Genomic DNA, 20905 nt, shown 5'->3' with positions numbered 1-20905 from the left:
CTCGTGTTTATTCTCACCTAGTGCTTTGAGTGAACCTTTATGCTACAGTTTTTGAGAGGAAGGAATATCATCAAAATTATATTATGATAGCTCCAACTCATTACTTACTGGAAGGACTCTGAAGTCTCTGATACTGTGTGGCACTGGAATGCCAAGTTATTTGTAAAATGAAAGCATTTGGTCTGTGGTGTGTTGTAGAAGCTGACCTCTCCTGATGAAGGACTTATTAGTGTAAAGTTTTTTTTTATATCAAATATAAAAAGATGATGACTTGAAGGGCATCACTTGTAGCACCTGCAGCGATTGCAACAGTGCAGGAAGTGTCCTGGAAACTGTGTTGTAAAACCAGGAAGGATGCTTCATCCCCTCTCCCAAGAAGCCTCAGAGCTCTACCTTGATGGCTTGATGGGGGGAATCCCCAGACACCTCTCTGATCTTGGTCTTTACTTCTACCCTCCAGGTAATACCAGCTTTGGTGGGACCACGCCTGCTACTGGAGGCTTTGGGACCCCCAATGCCTTTGGACAAAGCACCCCTGCAGGAGGAGGACTTTTTGGATCCAACCCTAGTACTTCAACTTCAGGTGGACTGTTCAGCGGGGGTACCAGTTCATTCGGACAGCCAAGCAGTACAGGTATGTTCTTTCTTAAAAGTCAAGACAAGTTTTCATACTGTGCTTGAAAATTTGTGTTGACAATATATCAATAATATCTGACAACTGCATTATTTGTTTAATTGTTGAATATCACAATGTTCAGTGACCAAGCTACAACAAGATTGTGGCATTATTCACTAGGCATCTTGGCGAATCATAAGGAAAAAAAGTAGAAGTTCAACTGAATTTATTTCTGAACAAAGTGATTTTTTTTGTTCTGGAATATGAATGAAACAACAATCTGATTTTAAGAATAGTTTTCAGTAATTTCTTTTCTCTGATATAAGATCAATCAATGACAGTTTATATGCACTTGGTGCAGATAGTCTCATTCTCAGATCGTCTGATAACATCATGGCTAAACCTTCTTTGTCTACTCTCAATTTGGTCTAATTACTGTTTGGTCCAATAATTACCTGGGCTCTGTAACACAAAGGTTAGCGATTAATCACTTATTTGAAACAACAATTCTGATTGGTTCCTATTCCGTCTACAGAGCAAAATGCGCATGCAAGGATGATCATGATAGGCCATTTCATTTAGCGATTAATCGCTAACCTTTGTGTTATGGAGCCCTGGTCATTTAGTCTACAATTCCCAGATGGTCCAAATCTACAATAATGTATTTATTACTTTTCACTTTGTCACTCTGATGATAGACTAAGTACATGTAGACAAACTAGGATTTGTCTATTTGGGATGAGACCAAATGGAAAACAGACAAAGTGGGTTTAGAAGAAGTGCCAATTTACCTCACTACCCCCCCTCCCCCTCCCCCTGCAGATGGACATTTGATGTGAGGGTTTTGATGATTTCCTTTGCTACAGCTTCTGTCACATTCATGGGATATTCCAATTTCTTTTGGGGGCAATAAAAGAGAAGGGGAGAAAGTTAAAACTTCCCCTCCAGACTCTCATTACAGTTAATAACCAGCAAAGAAAAAGTGATGATTCATTAGAATCCAAGCCATTAAACATCTAATTGCATAATACATGCTTCTAACTCAATTACTCAGTGGCCGTAATCCTCATGTGCCAATCGGGTCTCCGACCGTAATTTGATTATTGTGGTATTGGGACAAATTTGATAGATGCGGGAAGTGCAAAGTCATGAAGAAAATTCACTTCATGTGATTTTAACTCAAACAAAAATGTACACACCTGTCATATTCATTTTTTTCAAAGGAGCGTGCACTTTGTTGAGCATTGCCAAGGGCATAGGAAAAAAAAATGGGGGGGGGGGTCTTTACGAGTTAGTGTAGATGAGTGGTAAATGAGAAGAAAATATAGATAATGTAAATCCACCAGAGCACATTTAACTTTCATTTCAATGTATAATTTCAGTTCTGAAGCTATAACTTTAGGAGTAGAATTATATATTGGGTGATTTGCAGGACGGAGGAGGGGGGGGGGGGGTGTTGGGCTAAGAGCAGTACTCATCTACATATGGAAAAAAAAAATAAGAAAAGAGCCACCTTTAAATTTCTAGTTACCGGTATTTTAATACAAGCACACACTTCGGATGAATCCTTAGGGGTGTTGCAAGAAAACATTTGCGATCAATTGCAATTATTCTGTTGCAATTTTCCAATTGACTGATCTTTTAGCAGTAGCATATTGGACTACACTCCTTGTTTCAAGAAGCAGATAAGTTATCAATCACAAATTTGCGATTACTTTTAAAATTTTTTGACTTGTGAATTAGGTGCTGAAAATAGACTTGCAATTGATTACAAGATTCTTGCAGTTTACCCATTAGTCTTCAATATTACAGATCTATCCTATGATACCTCCTCTTACCGACCCCTGTTCTCTGAAAAAAGAAAAGAGAAACTTTATGTTTGTTCATGGCGTAGGAAAGTTTGCACTTTCCGTGGTGTCACTAAATACATGTATCAGATTTTGGGGAGCATACTAGTTTCATAAAACAAATGGTGTAGGCCTACACTGTATCTACTGACTTCTTGTTTAAAGCTATTTAAATCCTTGCATCTGATTGGCTCAAAGCAGATCTTTCACTGACAAGATGCTTCATGAAACACTCCCCTTGGGAAGTGTTTCATGAAACAAGTAGTTAGTTATTTTCACTGACAAGTGTTATAAGCTACTAAAATCCTTGAATACGATAGGCTCAGAGCAAATTTTGACAGTGAAAAATCAGTGACAGGATGTTTCACGAAACACTCGTGTGCTGTACAGTCATGTTGATTGTCAGCAAGAGAAGAATAGAAAATGTTGCAATGTTTATGAACCCAGAATAGGGGGACTGTGCTGATGATGTTTGTTGATAGAGTGCTGATGTTCTGTGACGTGTGGGGCCGTCCCAAGCGACCGGCTCTCGATTGACGGATTTCACCAGACACTGTATCGGGTATCTCCCTTCAAAGAATTCATGCCTTGAAAAGACAAACCACAGATGTGCTCAAAGTACAGTGTAAGAGAGAGAGAGAGAGAGAGACAGAGTGAGAGACAGAACGAGAGAGAGCGGGAAAGTGAGAACGGAGGGGGAAGCTGGATTGTCCCCCCCAAAAAAAAAATCTATAACCAGGGAGATGTGTAATTATTGTCACAAACTGTTAAATATTTAGGGAATACTGGACGGTCTTGAGTGGGATGCGAAGAAATATTGTACGAGCTAAAGAACAATATTGGATTCGTCTCCGACTCATCCAATATTGTTCTTCAGCGAGTAACAATATTTCTACGCATCCCACGAAAATTGGTCATCCAATATTATTATTATTTAAATACCCTCACAAAGCTAAACATAAAGTAATGAAGCAAAAAAAAAATGTTTTTAGTAACCATCATTAATGGCAATCCTGCAAATCATGAGCATGGCACCCGAGTATTGTCATTTAAAAAAAAGAAATCGCTGTATTAAAGTAGCGTATAGTGCAAGCGCATTTGAATTCAATAAATTGATGCTCCTTTACCACACCTCCTGGCAACTACGCAATGCAATTTCAATGTGACGTAGCAATAGCACAATCATTTATTAACCAATGATAATCTTGTGGGCGGGGCAAAATATTTATGTCTTATATTTTCAATATTGGATGGTTTTCATAGCATGCTCGTTAAAAATCAGTTTGAATATTTTGTCTCTTTGAAACGGCCTCGCAAGACGTCAAGAAATATCTGCGCCTCTATTGGGCATAACTTTTATTAAACTAATATTGGACGACATACTGTCCACATAAATATTGCTCAGAATCTGCCCAACTTGTAATAATTTTTGTTATTTGTGTTGGGTGAAAATTACACAGTGGTGTTTATAATTTACCGAGAGTTGGATATAGTTTTAACCACTTGTTGTGTGGACAGTATGCTGCCCAACATTTTAAGAGTGCAGATTTTTTTTGTGTGTCAGCTTTTAACAAAAATTCAATTGCTGTAATACGCAGTATACTGGTGTAGCGATAGGTAAACCGGCCTTTTTGAAGAGATATCGAGCATGAATGTAATGTAGGATACGCACTTGTGAACCCCTGCACCTACACAGACTACATGTGTCATTAAGTGTCTTGCCCCACATATTCAAGTTTTCTGGAGTTGGAAGGTATTTGATATAAAGCATAATAAATTATCTATTTTGTATATTTTTTGTTAATAGCTTTCAGTTTTGGGAATAAAACCACCAGTGCATCTGGTAGTCTATTTGGAGGTACCAGCACCAGTACAGGAGGGGGGTTGTTCCCCACCCCCTCTGCATCCACGTCCTTTGGGGGTTCCACCGCCTTTGGTACGGGAGGCGGCAACAAACCACGTAAGTACAAAATATGAGTTCTTTTTATAGCTGTTCTTGCAAACACACTGATAATGATACTATTAACATACATGTAGCATCTTTCCCAGGCGATGCAAAGGCGATAATCAACCCTAATTAGGTTGGGGTTTCATAAAGCTGCTTGGAAAGTTACCCACAACTTTACGAACGATTGAAACATGTACTTTGTCCTAAATGAATGACATAGGGATGTATCATTTAGCACAAGAAGGGGTCACCAGTCGTGCATAAAGTAATTAGTATCTTACGAACAGCTTTAAGAAACACCCACTAGGTTGATTTTTTTTTAGCTGTGCTGTGGCCCCAGGGAGGGTGGGAAACACCCTTTCAATAATCTTTTGATTCATATCCACTCAACACTGCTTAACATGTTTGCCATCATAATATAAAAATTTCGATTCGAATTGAATAGCAGACGGGGGGGGGGGGGGGGGGGAAGGAGGGGAACTCCCTGTAAAGTGCCCCTCAAATTACTCCAATGATTTCAATTAAAATCAGGAGAAATAATAGGCATGGGGGGCGAACTCCTTCGAAAGCACCCCTCCCCTATTCCTAATGTTCACACCCACTCAGCACTGCTAATGTTTGCCATCATGATATTCAATTGACCTCGGGAGAAATAACAGACAAATTTTGCTCTTCTCGTTAGGCCTGGGACTTTCGGGTATTTTTGTCTTCGGGTACCCACGGTAATTTTCGGGGGGGGGGGGGGGTACCCGGATAACCGAAAATTGTGTCGCATGAAATATGACTCGTGGAACAACCCCGTAATTGGCTAGAAATACTAAGAAGATAATGCTAATCTAACACTATTAAAAACGCAAGGATCATTTAAATCTAAATAATATAAAGTGAAGAAACTTGTCATGAAAATATTTTTTAAATAGTTTAAACGAGCCAAAAAACAGATTTTGTAAAGCCGAGAAAATTTCCTTTTCTTTTTATTTGATAATTTGTTCCTTCATTGGCACCATAACGTCTCAAACTCTCAACCGCGGACAAGCTAATTGTCTTCGCCATTGCGAAGGATTGCTGCACTAAATTCGATGTTTCTATCTTTTATGTACTAGTATTTGATCAGATATTGGGGATATTTGTCATATAAAGGGATATTCACGTCACATTTTAGAATTATCCTATTGCCTAATATCGATGTCGTCCATGTCCAGATGGAAGGGGTAACGTGTCTTACACTCCGCAATACAAATCAAATACATGTTTGTTATACCGGTAAGCAATTTTCGGGTACCGGGTATTGATTTTTCTTCCCAGGTACCTGAGGCTTCCGGGCGGGACCTGGGTACGTGTGTTTTAGTCCCAGGCCTACTTCTCGTACAAAAAATGTCATTTTTGTCACTTCTCTTCTCATTTTCAAAGTAGAGCAGCATGATATCAAAGTGTGACATTGGCCAAATTTTTTTATTATCAATTTGTCAAGCAAGAGATTTGTATCTTCGAGATGTACTAATGTTGTTCATATCACTCTTTGTCATTGACGCAATGGCTACCTAAAGCACTATGGGCGTTTGCATATACTTTTCATGTTTGCATAATTCCTTCAAAACCATTTAAAAACAAATCTTTTTTTAAAGTCCAAATAGGGAAATAGCTTGACATTGGTACATTCAATCGCTGTAGAAATGATCTGAAACTGATTGTTCTTCAGGCTTAACTGACAGAACCTGGCAGACGATATGAACTGCTGAACCTCCCAAATTTTGGACTGAGAATTGGGTGTCTTGGTTTATTTCCATGGCAATGTCTCAAAACTCCCACATTCATATCTTTCGTTCTCTGTCTTTCTTGTTCTGCTATTTTTCTAAAAATCTCTATCTCTTTCTCTGTCTCTGAATTTTTTTCTCCCCTTCCCTCTTTGATTCCATACCACTCCCTACATGTACATGTATCTCTTGCTAGATCCCTCTATCTTTTTTATTCTCTCTTGCTCTCTCGCTTTCTTCGTCTCTTGCTCTTATCCCTCATTTTGTTTGTTTCTCTATTTTCTTTCTTTCTCTCTTCTGTTTTGCACTTCATTTTTCTTTGGATTATCATTCTCCCTCTCTCTAAATCTCTTTGTCTCATTATGCTCTTACCCCTCATTTAATTAATTTCTGTCTTTCTCATGCTCTTCTATTTAAAACATAATATTTATCACTTCCTATTTCTTGTTGGACCACCTCTATTCCCCCCTCTCTCTCTCTCTCTTTGTGTGTTTCTTGCTCTTCTCTTCATTTTATTCCTTTCCCCTCTTTCTTATGCTCTGTCTTTAAACACACGTTTATCAATCACTGTTTCTTGCTGGACCCCCTTTATCCTTTTCCCTCTCTCTCTATCTTTTTGTCCCTTGCACCTCCCTTTTATTTCTTCTTTCCCTCCTACTTATGCTCTTGTATACATTTATTGCTCCCTTTCTTTTTGGAACCCCTTTCTATCTCCCCCTCTCTCTCTCTCTTTATGTCTTCTTGTTGGTCCCCCACTCAAATGATTATTGCCCTTGGCGGGCTGATGCGATTAGGAGATCCTGCGATTTTGAGTATCCGTCTGGCATCCTTGAATTAAGTAGGGGGATCCACATTGTCAATCTGCCACTTCTCCTTGGGAAGCACCCCTTTGGGACGACCATCCTCGGGTCTGGGGAAAGGCCAAATTAAAGAGGGATCATCGTCATCGAACTGATATGTGACTGATTGCTATGTGCGCAGCGTGTCCTTCTGATTAGACCATTGACTTTTATTTGTGTGTTATAAAACCTGTTGACCTTTCAGAATTGAGTATTATCAAAAGTTAGGGTCTGTATGCACATTTTAGGAAATAATTATTTCACTATTTTCCTCTTAAACTCCCACAGGGTATGGTCTAATAGTTATTACTCAATTTGTATTTAGCTACACATGTGTATAATTCAAATCTCACCTCATAATTCTATTTCTCCCATAAATGCCAATCCATCTGTCTTTTCGTCTGCTTATTTTCCTGTCTACCTATCTGTCTATCTCTCAGTCTCTCTATTCTGTCTCCCCACAAATCTTCACCTCTGCACCTCTTCTATTTTCGCTCCCCATTATGAACACTTTTCATTTGCATTGTGCATTGTTCAACTTCATTCGTTGTACTACTAATATTCTACATGTATGCTTTCATTACTGCTGTTAATAACAGATGATTTTCTGCCTGGCAGTGACAACATTTATCTTCAAACATGCCAAGCAGTTGGCTTCACTGGAGCACTGGCTTTTTCCATTTATAGTTTATTTTCTCATTTCAAAACACAAAAGTTTGATTTTTATTCACAATGTATGATATGTCTGCCTTTTATGTCTGTTTTTGTACATCATACATGTATAGTACATCCATGTATGTCTGATTTTTTTATGTATGTCTGCTTTTTTCCCATGTTATGTGCCTGGTATTTTGTAATATCTGTTTTTTCTTTTTTAAATAAAATGTAGTACATATCTGCTTTATTTCTACACAGTGTTTGGTACAAGCACTTCTAGCACGAGTCTGTTTGGTCAGTCGTCGACCTCCACCACACCGTTTGGTCAGACGAGCACCCAGCAGCCCTCAGGGGGTCTCTTCGGAGCGACTACTGGGAGTGGACTCTTTGGGGCATCACAACAACAGAATGGCACCACTATCAAGTTTGCGGTAAGTAATAATAATGAAGAAAGCAGTAAGTTATAATGATAAATGAAGCAGTAAGTTATAATAATAAATTAAGCAGTAAGTTATAATAATAAATTAATGATGTTTTATCTACCCAGGGTAACCACTTCAGTTAGGAAACTGCTCTTCCAGCGGGCCTTGCATGACGTAATACAGGGCTCGAATTAATCGACTGCCTCGACTCTTTGCTTGGCCGTTATGCCCTTAAAATTTTGGGGCATCCAAGGCCACTTTGCCCCAAGCTGAAAGTGCCCATTTAAAAATGGCCTTGCCCCTCTCAATTCTTAATTTAAGTCCTGGTAATATGTTATTACTACCCATTTCCAGTATAAATGCTGAGCCTCTAGCAAGAAGGCAGAAGGTCACATTTTGATAAGTCTTTGGTATGACTCAGATTGGGATTGAACCTACAACCTCCGTTCATGAGGCAGGCACTCTTCCACCAACCACCATAAAAGTATCATTAATTTTTTTGTTTTTTGGTGCACCACCTGTCTTTAGTATTATTGTGAAGGATGATTCAAGATTTTCATCAGTGTTTTTGAACATCTTCAATATTTGTTCTTGAGTTTGATACACAAGTTTGTGCAATTGTAAGAAAACCTGATATTTATGATCATCATTTCATATTTCCCCATTCCTCTCCCCTCTACCCGCAACAAAGGTTTCAATTTGGCAGAGAACCCCCGTTCTCTTGGGGAGCATTTCACAAAACGCTTCATCAGCGATTTCCACTGTCTAATTTGCTCTTTATAGCCAATCAGGTGCGAGGATTTCCAGTAGCTTAGAACTGTCATCAGTGAAAATCACTTGATGAAATGCCCGCCTGAATGTTAAACATTCACGATCCAACATCTGTCATCCAAGATGTAACCGACTCTCCGTGTGTTTGTCATCATGACGATGAGAACATTATAAAACTGACTCATGGCCTGATCTCAATACAGATATCAGATTATCACTAACTACAGCCCGGGACCTCAATACAGCTGGGAATACAACAGCCCTCCTTCCAAATACTTCATTTTTTTTAATGGTAAATCCTAATGTTGGATGGAGAAGGAATGGGGGTAGTTTTCATTCTGGATTGTGTAGATTGATTTGCATGGATGTTCATGGGGACGACCGGTTCTGACATTTAAGGGATGGTTGCAAGTGCGTTATCCCGTTGAATATGGAATGATCTTATTCCCGCTGGCCCGTGTTTTGAATCTCAGTTTAATTTAGACTCTGGTGGGTGTTTAAGTTGCAAATGATTTTATGAAGACTGGTGATTGTTTCTTGTGCTAAATGATATGTCCCTGTGTATCTGACTTACCACCTAAGAACATGTTCCAGTTGTGCGTAAAGTCATGAGTAACATAACAAACAGCTTTATGAAACTCCCACCTTGGTCCATTAACACAAAGGTTAGTGATTAATCGCGCACTTGATTTTCATGATTGACTGTTTTTCGTAGTCCTTGTAATCTATCATGAAAAAAAAATGTTTTACAATGATTGCTATTAAAGCTTTGTGTTACGGGCCACTGGTCTAATGTTGTGATTGAACTATGGATAGCCAATTGTGACATTAATCTCTAATAAGTACAGTTTCAGTTTGTCAACAATTTGGTGCTCGATGCATTCATAACTAGCCTTGGAATAATGACGATTAAAAATAGTCTTCGTCATAATTAAAACACAGGAAAAGAATAAAGAAAACGTACACTGTAAAGACGATGTGGACACTTTTGGCATCCCATAATTTGAGCACAGCATTCAGACCATGACCTGAGTTAGACTGGACTTCAGAGTATGGTCCATATACAGTACAGGGACCACTTGGTTCTAATATATATTATGTACATTGGGTTTATTCACAAGCAGAATCTTGGGCACATGCCTTTGATCTACCCTAGGGTGTGGAGAATGTCCAAACATTGAAATTCACATTTTTTTCTCTCTCTCTAAACTTTGCCTGCCACATTCAAACATCAGCAGAAGTGAATATGATAAACTTACACGATGTTGTGCAAGTAACAGTTGCCATATGTGTCATGAGAAGTGAAATAATTCAATTACAGCACTTTTGCATCGTTTTAGAACAAAGGGAACAGTGGGGTACATTAATGTATATTTTCATGCACTTCATGTGTGTTGATAGAGACATATCCCAGTCATCGTTTCAAAAATAAATATATGAAACGGCAGCCAGTGTAATTACACAGTTTTGGTAGGTGAGAGGGGCTGAAAAGGGAGAGGGAGAGGTGGAAAAAAAAAATTGGTAGGTGACAAAACAGAAAGATTGATCATGATTTAGGACAGGTGTGTGAGAGTTCAGTTTTGTTGTTGTTGAAATTTCAACTTATTTTAGCTTTCATCTGTTCAAAAGTATGGGAGCTCTTTTAATTCCAGCTTTTATCAACACTCTTCAGCCCTTTTTCAGCTCTTTATTTGTAATCACACCCTTAATAGTGAGGTTAGCATATTCTTACCTGATATTAAGTGTACAGTGTTTTTAAATACAATAAGGGAGACTTCCATATACTGTATATACATTATGGCAGCTTCTATTCTTGCACGGTCACATTCCGCCTAAGATGGCTGTACGGCGAGTCGAAAAAGTCGTTGTCATAATTTTTGTACCAGTTTCCTGGATGGGGTTCATGTAGAAATCCGTGAACTTACCATGCAGACACCGTAGGGGAAATGTGACCGCAGCATTCGAACATGATGAAGACACAAATAGCTTTCAGCAGTAAAGAAAAGAAAGTGAAGAATTACTGCATGCTATTCTTATTATGCATTTTTCAAATTCATGGATTGAAGATTGAAACTGAATGATGTGTTAAAGCTGTCATAGAGGAGTTTGGTTCATTACCTTGACAAATTGCAGTCTCTAAAATAAAATAAAAAGTTGTCATTTTGGTATATCTCATCACCTGACTTCCAGAAGATTTACACGTTCATCAATTCCCATGATAAAACTAAAAGAGGGTAGATGACTTCAGGCAATCCAGCAATCTGATTAACATTTGGAGACATTCACGAAAGAAAACCCCTGATTAAATCTTGATCTGTTTGTCCTTTCTGTCATGTTAATTGGGATGTAGATGGAGATCTGTAATAAATCCTGCCCCCAAGCCAGGCTTTGTTTGCCTTGCCGGGAGGCTCGGAGATCACATTACGCACAGGAAATTAATTCAAAGTCATTACCAAGGTCGGGTATGGTGTCTCTGAAGGGGAAATTCACATTGAACCCCTTCCAGGAAATCATCTAATAGCGGCTGCTTCCTATAATTGATCAGACATCGAACGATCAACCCATCCCCTCCCTTAACCACCCAAACAGTTGAATCACATTAATACCAACTTTGAATCCAAATGGATTATGTTCTGCAATTAAAAACCTGAAGTTGAATTATAAGTCCTTATCCCTGAACAAAGTAGGCCTGCCTACTTTGGTAGATCATATTAAAGAGATCTCATCAGTTGACTGCATGATCAGGCCAAAATGGCACCTGATGTTGTCCATTGCATAATTGATGAAAAAAAGACACTATTTAAGAAATTTGTGTGGTTTCATTGATTATCGATAATTTTTGCATGAAATCAGGATATTGCTCTTTAATCAAAACATCTTTTCACTATTTTGACATTGAGTCATGGTGGGGCTTGGAGCACCCCCCCCCCCCGCACGGCAATTGTATTTTTTATTCATTTATTTATTTTATTTATTATTACTATTATTATTTTATTTTATTTTTTTTTGGGGGGGGGGGTTTCACAGCTTTTTAATACTGCGTAAATCTGCAACATTGGATAAGCTTTATCAGCACAATGAATGGGTATATTGTGGAATCTTTTTTTTCACTAGGGCTCCTCTGAGCATTTCAAGGGCAAGATTGCCGAGCCCCAAGTAATTTTCCCCCCTCTCCCTCAGATAAGGTAAAATCTGAATAAGTTGGTTCCAATCGTAATAAATGAAAACTATAATGTAGATGTGCATGAGTGATTGTGTCACCTTGTAGATGCACCTTATGTGTGATGTCATATGTGTAAATAGTTTTACAACCAGAACTAAACTCTAACCATTTGGATCAATGTATTTTTTTTCTTACAGCCTACCACTGGTTCTGATACAATGGTTAAAAATGGTGCATCTACCAATGTTAACACCAAACACCAAGTCATCACCGCCATGAAGGAATACACCAATAAATCATTTGAGGTGAGTCGTATAGCAACATATTCATTTATTGATTAAGGTCAGACACCAAATCAATTAACACCAAACACCAAGTCAACACTGCCATGAAAGAATACACCAATAAATAATTTGAGGTAGTAGTATAGCAACATATTCATTTACTGATTAACGTCAGACACCAAATCAATTAACACCAAACACCAAGTCAACACTGCCATGAAAGAATACACCAATAAATAATTTGAGGTGAGTCTTTTATCTTAGTATTAATTCATTTGATTAACACCAAACATCATATTCTTCAATGAAAGAATATAAAATCATTAGAGGTGAGTCATATAGGCAAGTATTTATTCTTTGCTTTATACCAAACACCAAGTTATTACCAAGTCATTACTGCCATGAAAGTTTATTGATACACCAATAAATCATATGAGGTGAGTCCTATAGCAAAGTAGACATTTATTTGATTAACACCAAACACCAAGTCATTACTGCCATGATAAAATACACCAATAAATCATTTGAGGTGAGTCATATAATATGTCATAATAGCACTTTTAGCGAGTGTTTCTAATTGCTTTACGTAGGAATTAATACAAAATCACAATACAAATTAGTGAACATGTACATTTCATATGAATGCAACAATTAGTCAAGTAAAGATATTAACAGAAATTTAGAACAATTACAAACCATTACAATTAATACTTAATAAATTAGGACGGGAAGCGAAAAGGAAAGTATTTATTTATTTGATTAACACCATGACAAAATATACCAGTCAATCATTTTAAGTGTGTCCGATAGCAAAGTATTCATTGAATTGAATTGGAGGTTAGATTTTTTGCTCATTGGTTTTATTTCATTTAAAGATTTAAAATCCAATTAAAATCCAATTTAAATGGGGATTTTCTCCATACAGGAATTGAGAGCAGAAGACTACCTGGCCAATCGGAAAGGTGGATCCTCTGGTGGCGGGTTGCTAGGGGCAACAGGAATGACCTCAACAGACAACAAGCCGAGTCTATTTGGGCAACCCGCTTCCACGGCAAGCAGCGCATTCAACTTTGGTGGTCAAAGCAAGAGCACGTTTGGAAGCAGTAAGTATATCCTACCAAGTAGTCTGTAGCAATCAGAATATTGTGTTTTTTTATGTGAGAAAATCTGATCATTTTAAAGGAAATGAAAATTTGTGAGAGTTCTCACACAGTAAGGCTTTCCTCAAAAATTTGTTTCCAAAATTCCTTCAGGAAATTATTTGAACATTATTTTGAAATATAACACCAGTTGATGCAGTTTAAAAGTATGAAGGCAACTTCTTTATTATACAGTGGGCTTTTTTTTTTACTATTGCATAGGAGTTATTTCATAAGATCAAGTGGAATCAAATTATTCAAGGATAAGTTGATGAATGTTATAAAAGTCTATGCTGTCCAAAAGAACTGAACTCTTTTGCATCAAAAGCAATATAATATTTTATGAGTGTTGTCCTGCATAACTTGATGACCTGAAATAATAAATTCATCTTTTATTCTCAACATACTATAAATAAAGGCTTTATTTGATAGCTGGAAATTTTGAGGTAACTTTTCTTGTTTGTTAAGAACTGAAGATTTGTACTTTGTTATAGTCTTTCATGATTGTTGACATACGGTTTCTCTGAATTGTTGTTCATAACTAACAGCTCCCAGCTCCTTTGGCACTGGCACCAGCCTGTTTGGTGGCAACAACAACCAGCAACAGCAGCAACAACAACAACAACAACAACAGAGTGGCGGGCTGTTTGGAAGCAAGCCTCTCTTTGGTCAGACGTCAACCAGTACGGCTGGAAGTGGTCTCTTCGGACAGTCGTCAGGGACAAGCTTGTTTGGCCAAAACCCAACCCAACAAAAGGTAACTCACTCACATAGCCTATTTCAAGCTTTGGTTATCACCCTGACGTGCCTTTCACCATTCAAAATCATTACTAGTTTATTTGAATGTTGATACCCTAAAACAATTTTGTTATCGAGGTTATAATATAGACATTGTGTTCTTCTGGTAAATTTGCGGTTTTACATGAATATTCATTTTGGTTGGGTGCTCGATCGCAATTAGATATCTGTAATTTCTTACCCTTTTGATATTAAAGCACTTCTCAAGCATGAGATTGGTTGAAAATTTCAAGATTGTATTTTATTTTTGTCTAGCTTTCTGATATTGAATTACTAAATTTTTTTAGATACATTCTCAAAGGTTCCTGTAAAAAAAGAAAAGTTACAGAGAGGTGGATAGATGTTTCTGAATTTTCACAAAGAAATAAACAGCAGAAAAGAGATTCGACAGCCAATGTACTTTTGTAAGCTTGGAACGTTAGGTGATGCTGGAGTGTAATTCACATATATGACCCTTTACAAAAGCTAATGACGAGTTTAAGTCTACCACAGCTGTGGTTTCCAGCTGTAGAGAGCAGCATTTGCAGAAAGGTGTATTTGTTCCTGGTGGACGCGCCGTGGTCTAGTGGTTCTGACTCTCGCCTTTCAAACAGAGGCTCGTGGGTTTGAATCTAGCCATGGCGTGTTTTCCTTCAGCAAGAAATTTATCCACACTGTGCTGCACTCGACCCAGGTGAGATGAATGGGTACTCGGAAAGATTAATTCGTTTAATGCACAAGCGCTGAAAGGCAGCTCGAGCTAAAGCCGCGGTAATAATAATATTAACAATGTGCCTCTGAATAGATTGTTTCTATATAGATGGCGCTATACAAATGCCTATTATTATTATTTGTTATTTGGAGTTTATCATCAGTATTTGCACCCATTTGCAAGCTCTAGGTTTAGCTTAATTATGTTTTCCTGATTGTATCAATTGACAGAATCTATTTGGTGGAACGTCACAGACCCCAGGCACCGGTCTATTTGGAAGCACCCCAGGCTCAACAGGTTCAACAGGCTTTGGTACGGGAGGATTCGGAACCGGTACCTTTGGACAGCAGACCCAGGTATGAAGTGACTGTAACGGTGCTGATGGTACTAGGATAGAGATAGAGGGAGTGGGGTGGTTGGGGGTGGAGGTGTGGGCTGATGATAGAAATTATCAATTTTATCTAATTGTCATTGCTCCAAACTCATCTTATTGATAGATTCGCAGTAGTGCGCATCCTCATGGTATGATCTGACCAACGCGGTCAAGCCTTTCATACCGTACACAACTCAGTATTTAAGTGCGAATCTAAGTCATACTTAAATCTTTGTGAAACACCCCCAAGGTTTAACTTTAGTCTTGTACACAGACAGCCTAATTTCCACTTTATTTTGTTTTATTACTTTGCACGTTGCAAGTGAAAATTTGGTTCATAAACAGTTTGTCAAATCACATGGACTAAAATGGTGTTAGACTAGATAGCTGTCAGATGAAATGGGAAAAGCCTTCCTTGAAAAATTAGACAAAATGGTACATGTAAATGGACTAAATGGCAATTAGACCAAATGGGTTTTAGACAAACTGGTAAAAGACAAACTGGTAATAGACAAATTGGGATTAGAGCATATGAATTAATTAAACCAAATAGATAGTTGACAAAGTGGGAGTAGACCTAGTGGCTATTTACCCTTTTCAAAAATCCTTATACCAACTCTCTCTTCTTAGGGTTGGGCTCAATCACTTTCTTCAATTACAATCAAAATTGTGTAATTGAAGAAATGTTTAATTACAATTACTTTTCAATTAAATTTCATATTTTTCAATTACAATTACCAATTACTTTTGTCAATTACAATTACAATTTCAATTACTTTCTGCAAAAGTTATAAATGAAACCAATTTTAATTTTGTTCATAGTACCACCTATTTCAACATAATTCTAAGTTACAGAGAATCTGGCGAGATGAAGGTTTAGGTTAAAGAGCACTGATTTTGCCTATTACTTGCATTGATGCTGAAGCAGTTGACATGAAAAAGGTCATGATATTAAATCATAAATTAAGTATGTTTATTGTGAAGTAATTGAATGTAATTAAAAGTAATTGACAATAATTCAAGTCAATTACATTTTTTGTTCAATTACAATTACAATTGCTCTCCCTTTTAAAACTTCAATTACATTTACAATTACTCAAATAAATGTAATTGATTACGTAACTGATCAATTACCTTGTAATTGAGCCCAACCCTGTCTCTTCTTACCAAATTTTTACCAGCAGGGTGGCCTATTCGGGAAGACCGCCCCGAACTTTGGAACTCCCGCCAGCCAGACAGGTCTGAGTCTTGGAACCAGTACAGGGACCGGAGGTCTGTTTGGAGCCACTAGCAAGCCAGGACTAACCCTGGGAACCGGAACAGGTACAGGATTCGGTGAGTGGAAACATTCACTTTAAAATCTTCTTTTCGTACTAAGTCACAGTTAAAGATAAATACCAGTTGTGGTAACGATCTCAAAATGAGTTCGAACAGAATCCAATGAAATTACCACCAAAGTGTTTGTATGAATGGATAAACTATATGTGCCAAATAACTCTGGAAGAAAATGCTGTAATTGCTGAGAAATTAGCAAAATAAGCACAGAATTCCATCAAATGTCAGGTATTTTTTGAAGCAATATTAATACACTGTCCCACCTATGCTTTTCTGTGTTAGTGATCATCAGAATTATCAATTTTGAGCTAAGATTTCATGATTTTACAAATATATGTTGACATTAATGTACCAGATCTAGATGTATGATAATATTTTGGCAATTAGCCTTGCTTTAAAAAACTTTTTCAAGAAATAATTGTTTGCTGCAACTACTGTCTTTTACCTATAATATTGTATCCCTTGTATTAATATCATAGTATTATAAGTAAATAAGTGTTCAGTTTTGCTCACTATATTTCCTTGGCCTGCTCAATATCTCCTCTAGCATGTGCAAAGGGGGGGGGGATGCTTTATAATAGTACATACAATCATGTTATATTATTGTTATTGTAGATTTACTTAGTTTTGAATTTTCACCTATTTAAATACAGTGAGGATACCCAGACACAATGACAGCTTGTTGTAGAGACCCCAGTTTTCTGTTTTCTAAAAACACAAATTCGATGATATTCTGTGAGCACTATAAACATTGCGTTGGGTTGCTTCAGGTTTTTTTTTTTTAGTTCCTCAGGGACATGTACATTGTAAAAAGTAAACATCTTGGAAAAGTGCAAGTTTCAATGCAGATAAAGCGTGACAAAAACATGTTGAACACTGTTCAGATTGATAGGTAGATTCTGCACATATGCAGTTTTTTTTTTTTTTTCTTAGATTTTCATGATTTTTAGGGTTGTGGGAGGAATTGGGGGCTTATAATTCTGTGAATTCCCTGTTCCTTCTGAATTCTGTGAATTTTTCTTCAGTATTCCCTATCGCATAAAACTAGGAATTCTTAGCTTGCTCTTACACTATACCTTTGAATATTCATAAGCAATCCAAACTTCATCAGAACACACTGTATCTCATGACATATAACATTTTGTAAGGTACAACAGGTTTCGGAAGCGGTGCCGGTACAGGGTCCAGTCTGTTTGGAGGTAGCAAGGGCACCACAGGCTTTGGTACAGGGGGATTGTCTGGCGGTACCTTTGGTACAGGCAACCTAGGTTCAACCTTTGGTGGGGGCACTTCCGGTTCTCTCTTTGGAGGTACCAAGCCAGCGGGACTTGGGACAACCTTTGGAACCACAGGTAATTCCTTTGGGCATGCTAGGATCCAATGACTGGGGGAATAATTTATCTTTAAAGCCCTTAGCAGAACTGCGAACTAGTACTGAGTACTGAAAATAAGAATACTGATGGTTTAATGCCAAGTACTGACTTTCAATTTTGATTTATTTTATGTGTATTTTCTTTGAAAATACCGATTTTCCTCACCAATCTACCGATATTCAGCTTATAGATTACTGAAATTTTCTTGTTCACGTTGGCAATTCTGCTTTAGAGATGTCATTCCGATGTAAAAGCGGTATATTATTACTATTGTTATGATATTTGATTGATATGATTTCTCAGGTGCATTTGGTGGTGGTCTGGGAGGCACTACTGGTTTGACTGGTGGAGGAATTGGAGCTGCTCAAGGAGTAGGAGGGTAAGTACAAGGCGGTCATAGATTCACTGGAGGATTCACCAAGAGGGGGGAGGGGGCACTTGATGATGATAACGAGGAGGAGGAGGTCATGATGGTGGTGGTGGTTATAAAGATAAGGATGATGAAAATGATGTTGGTGGTGATGATGATGATGATAATGATGATGGTGATGATGATGATGATGATTGTGGTGGTTGTAATGATGAGGATGATGCAGGTTGTGGTGGTGATGATGATGGGAGTGGCGATGGTGATAATGGCAATGATGGTGGTGGTGGTATGAAGATGATAGTGGCAGTGGTGATGGTGATTGTGGTGATGAAGATATTGATGGTGATGATGATGTTGAGAGCCATGTATATATTAGACCTGATGAAATGTTCTGTTTTTATTTTCAGTCAACAAGCCAATGTCGATATGAACACTCAAGTCCAACAGCAGTTGATGACTCTCTTCAACTCACCTTACGGGGACAACCCTCTCTTCAAGAACATACTTGTGGTAAGTCAACAAAATAGCTCTCACTCAGCAGAATCACGTAGAAAGAATTTTCAAGATTTTTTTTTGTTCAGTAGTCAACGGGTTAAGAGAAAGTGAGAAAAAAAAAAAACAATGAGCCAAGAAATTCCAGTATTTGAGATGATTCCTTAGATAAGCAGTTGATGTTCTTGGAAGTGTAATTTCTTTTGTTTGATTCATTTTTTGTTTACTTATTTAGAAGTTTTTGTCTCGCCTGAACAAAGTTCGGCAGAGACCTACTAATCACGTAAGTTTGTTGGAAAATGTTAAAGTTTTTGTTCAATTAGGTTCGTAATTGGTATATATGATCCTTGGCAATACCACATGTAACGTCATGAGAATGATGGAGTCAAAGGTCATCTAGGGGCCAAACGGTCAAATCATAAGAGGTCATGTTCATCCTTTTAGAAGTTTTTGTTCATCTTCCTCTCATTTCTTTATTTCTGCATCAATTTTGATCACACTTGGCTAAAATGATCCAAGGGTGATACCACATGTGTGTTGTTGAGGAAGGTGGGGTCAATTGTCAGCTAGGGGTCAAAAGATCAATTTTTTGTTCAAATTGCTCTCATTTCTTAATTTCTGCATCAGTTATGTTCACACTTGGTACAAATGATACTTTGGTAATGCCATATGTGTTTTCTTGAGGATGGTATTAGGTCAAAGGTCATCTAGGGGCCAAAAGATCAAATTGCATACAGTATTTCATTGATTGTGAATTCAGGTGAGACTCGTGGTTCGTGAACCACCTTGTTTGCTGAACTCTTTTTCTTTTTTTTTGCAATACCTTAATCAATGGTAATACTTTGTTCATTCTTTTTTTATCTTCGTAGGATTCTGATAAGAAGAAAGACGCTCTTCCTGGAAGTTCCGCTCAGAAGTCACTGAGCTCTCCATCACATTATAAGGTAACTAAAAAAAGAATGAATAAATGATGAAAATAATGCATGTATCTAGCATATATGAGGCACCCATTATCTAGTTGCCTATCTAACGGCGCACTATGTATTACTGGGCTCTCGCTCCAGCTGCGAGGTGCTTGGTGCATTCTAGGAATTAATCCTGCAGGGAACCAATGAACCTCACCTGGGTTGAGTGCAGCACAATTTGCATCACATTCTTGCTGAAGGATATTGCGCCATGGCCAGGATTCGAACCCACAAACCTCTGTTTCAAAATCAGAAGACTAATCCACTCCACCACAATGCTCTAAACAGATAATCTTTGAGAAATTAATGCAGTTTCATTTCTAAATCTGTCTTCCCATAATTTTTTTCAGTGTAAAATGATGACAGTATTTAGCCCTTAAATACACAATACAAATTGTCTCTGTGTGTGGAGAAGATCCATTTTCAATGATTTTTATCTGTCGAAATCTTTGATTCTTATAGATGCAGATTGTATGTATAAGGACCTGTCTATAAAGATCACATTTTATGTACCTATTTTTGGTCACTATAGACAGGTTTCACCGCACTAGTGATTAAAGTGCTATTTAAATTCAATCTTGCAGGTGTCAGCGAGACCAGGAGCCAAGCTTCGACCAAAGCTACTTCAGAGAGGCGGAGGAAAGGTAGGCAATTTGTGCATTTCTTAATATATGCGTTACCAATGTTCATCATCATTTAGGGTCATGAGGTCAAAGGTCACAGAGGTCATCCCATACAAGGAAATGTCTTGTTCTTAGTGATGACAGAATAACCATTTGAGGGATCAACTTCAAACTTAATTCATGTGTGAATTTGTGGCTTGTGGGAAAATAAAAAATTGAATCGAGTTATGATGAGCTTGTGGGTCAACCGATTTCTTCATAAGATGGGCCTTAAGTAAGTATTGAACAATTAAAGAAATGTTTAACTTGGACAATGAATACCAAGCACAGGGAAGAATAAAGATTAATCAGTTGAACTATGTTTCTGTTTCTCTGTTATGGTAACTCTTGTAGGAACTCGGCAGGACAGATCTTTGCTGGTTTAATTCCAAGCTGGTACATAACC

At 37.8% G+C, this 20905-nt stretch overlaps 1 protein-coding gene across 22 annotated transcripts in view; it reads left to right on the top strand.

The window, feature by feature from the left end:
• LOC129262007 (nuclear pore complex protein Nup98-Nup96-like) overlaps positions 1–20905 on the top strand; it is a 54202-nt gene that overhangs the window by 12403 nt on the left and 20894 nt on the right. For 6 of the 22 annotated variants that reach the window (XR_010293756.1, XR_010293755.1, XM_064100361.1 and 3 more), the window contains exons 3-15: positions 461–634; positions 4271–4423; positions 7920–8092; positions 12215–12322; positions 13227–13404; positions 13989–14197; positions 15160–15285; positions 16484–16637; positions 17786–17989; positions 18314–18389; positions 18788–18890; positions 19742–19816; positions 20422–20481. Coding sequence is in view for 15 of the 22 variants with exons in the window: in XM_064100361.1 (XP_063956431.1) it covers positions 461–634; positions 4271–4423; positions 7920–8092; positions 12215–12322; positions 13227–13404; positions 13989–14197; positions 15160–15285; positions 16484–16637; positions 17786–17989; positions 18314–18389; positions 18788–18890; positions 19742–19816; positions 20422–20481 (1793 nt within the window). In the remaining 7 variants the exon portion in view is untranslated. Of the gene's footprint in view, positions 1–460; positions 635–4270; positions 4424–7919; positions 8093–12214; positions 12323–12776; positions 12831–13226; positions 13405–13988; positions 14198–15159; positions 15286–16483; positions 16638–17785; positions 17990–18313; positions 18390–18787; positions 18891–19741; positions 19817–20421; positions 20482–20905 lie in introns of those variants that run through there. The other 16 variants (XR_010293759.1, XR_010293758.1, XM_064100365.1 and 13 more) reach the window with 7 other exon arrangements.

This window comes from Lytechinus pictus, chromosome 5, assembly GCF_037042905.1.
Source record: "Lytechinus pictus isolate F3 Inbred chromosome 5, Lp3.0, whole genome shotgun sequence".
NCBI lineage: Eukaryota > Metazoa > Echinodermata > Echinoidea > Temnopleuroida > Toxopneustidae > Lytechinus > Lytechinus pictus.
This window is presented reverse-complemented; position numbering and strand designations above follow the sequence as displayed.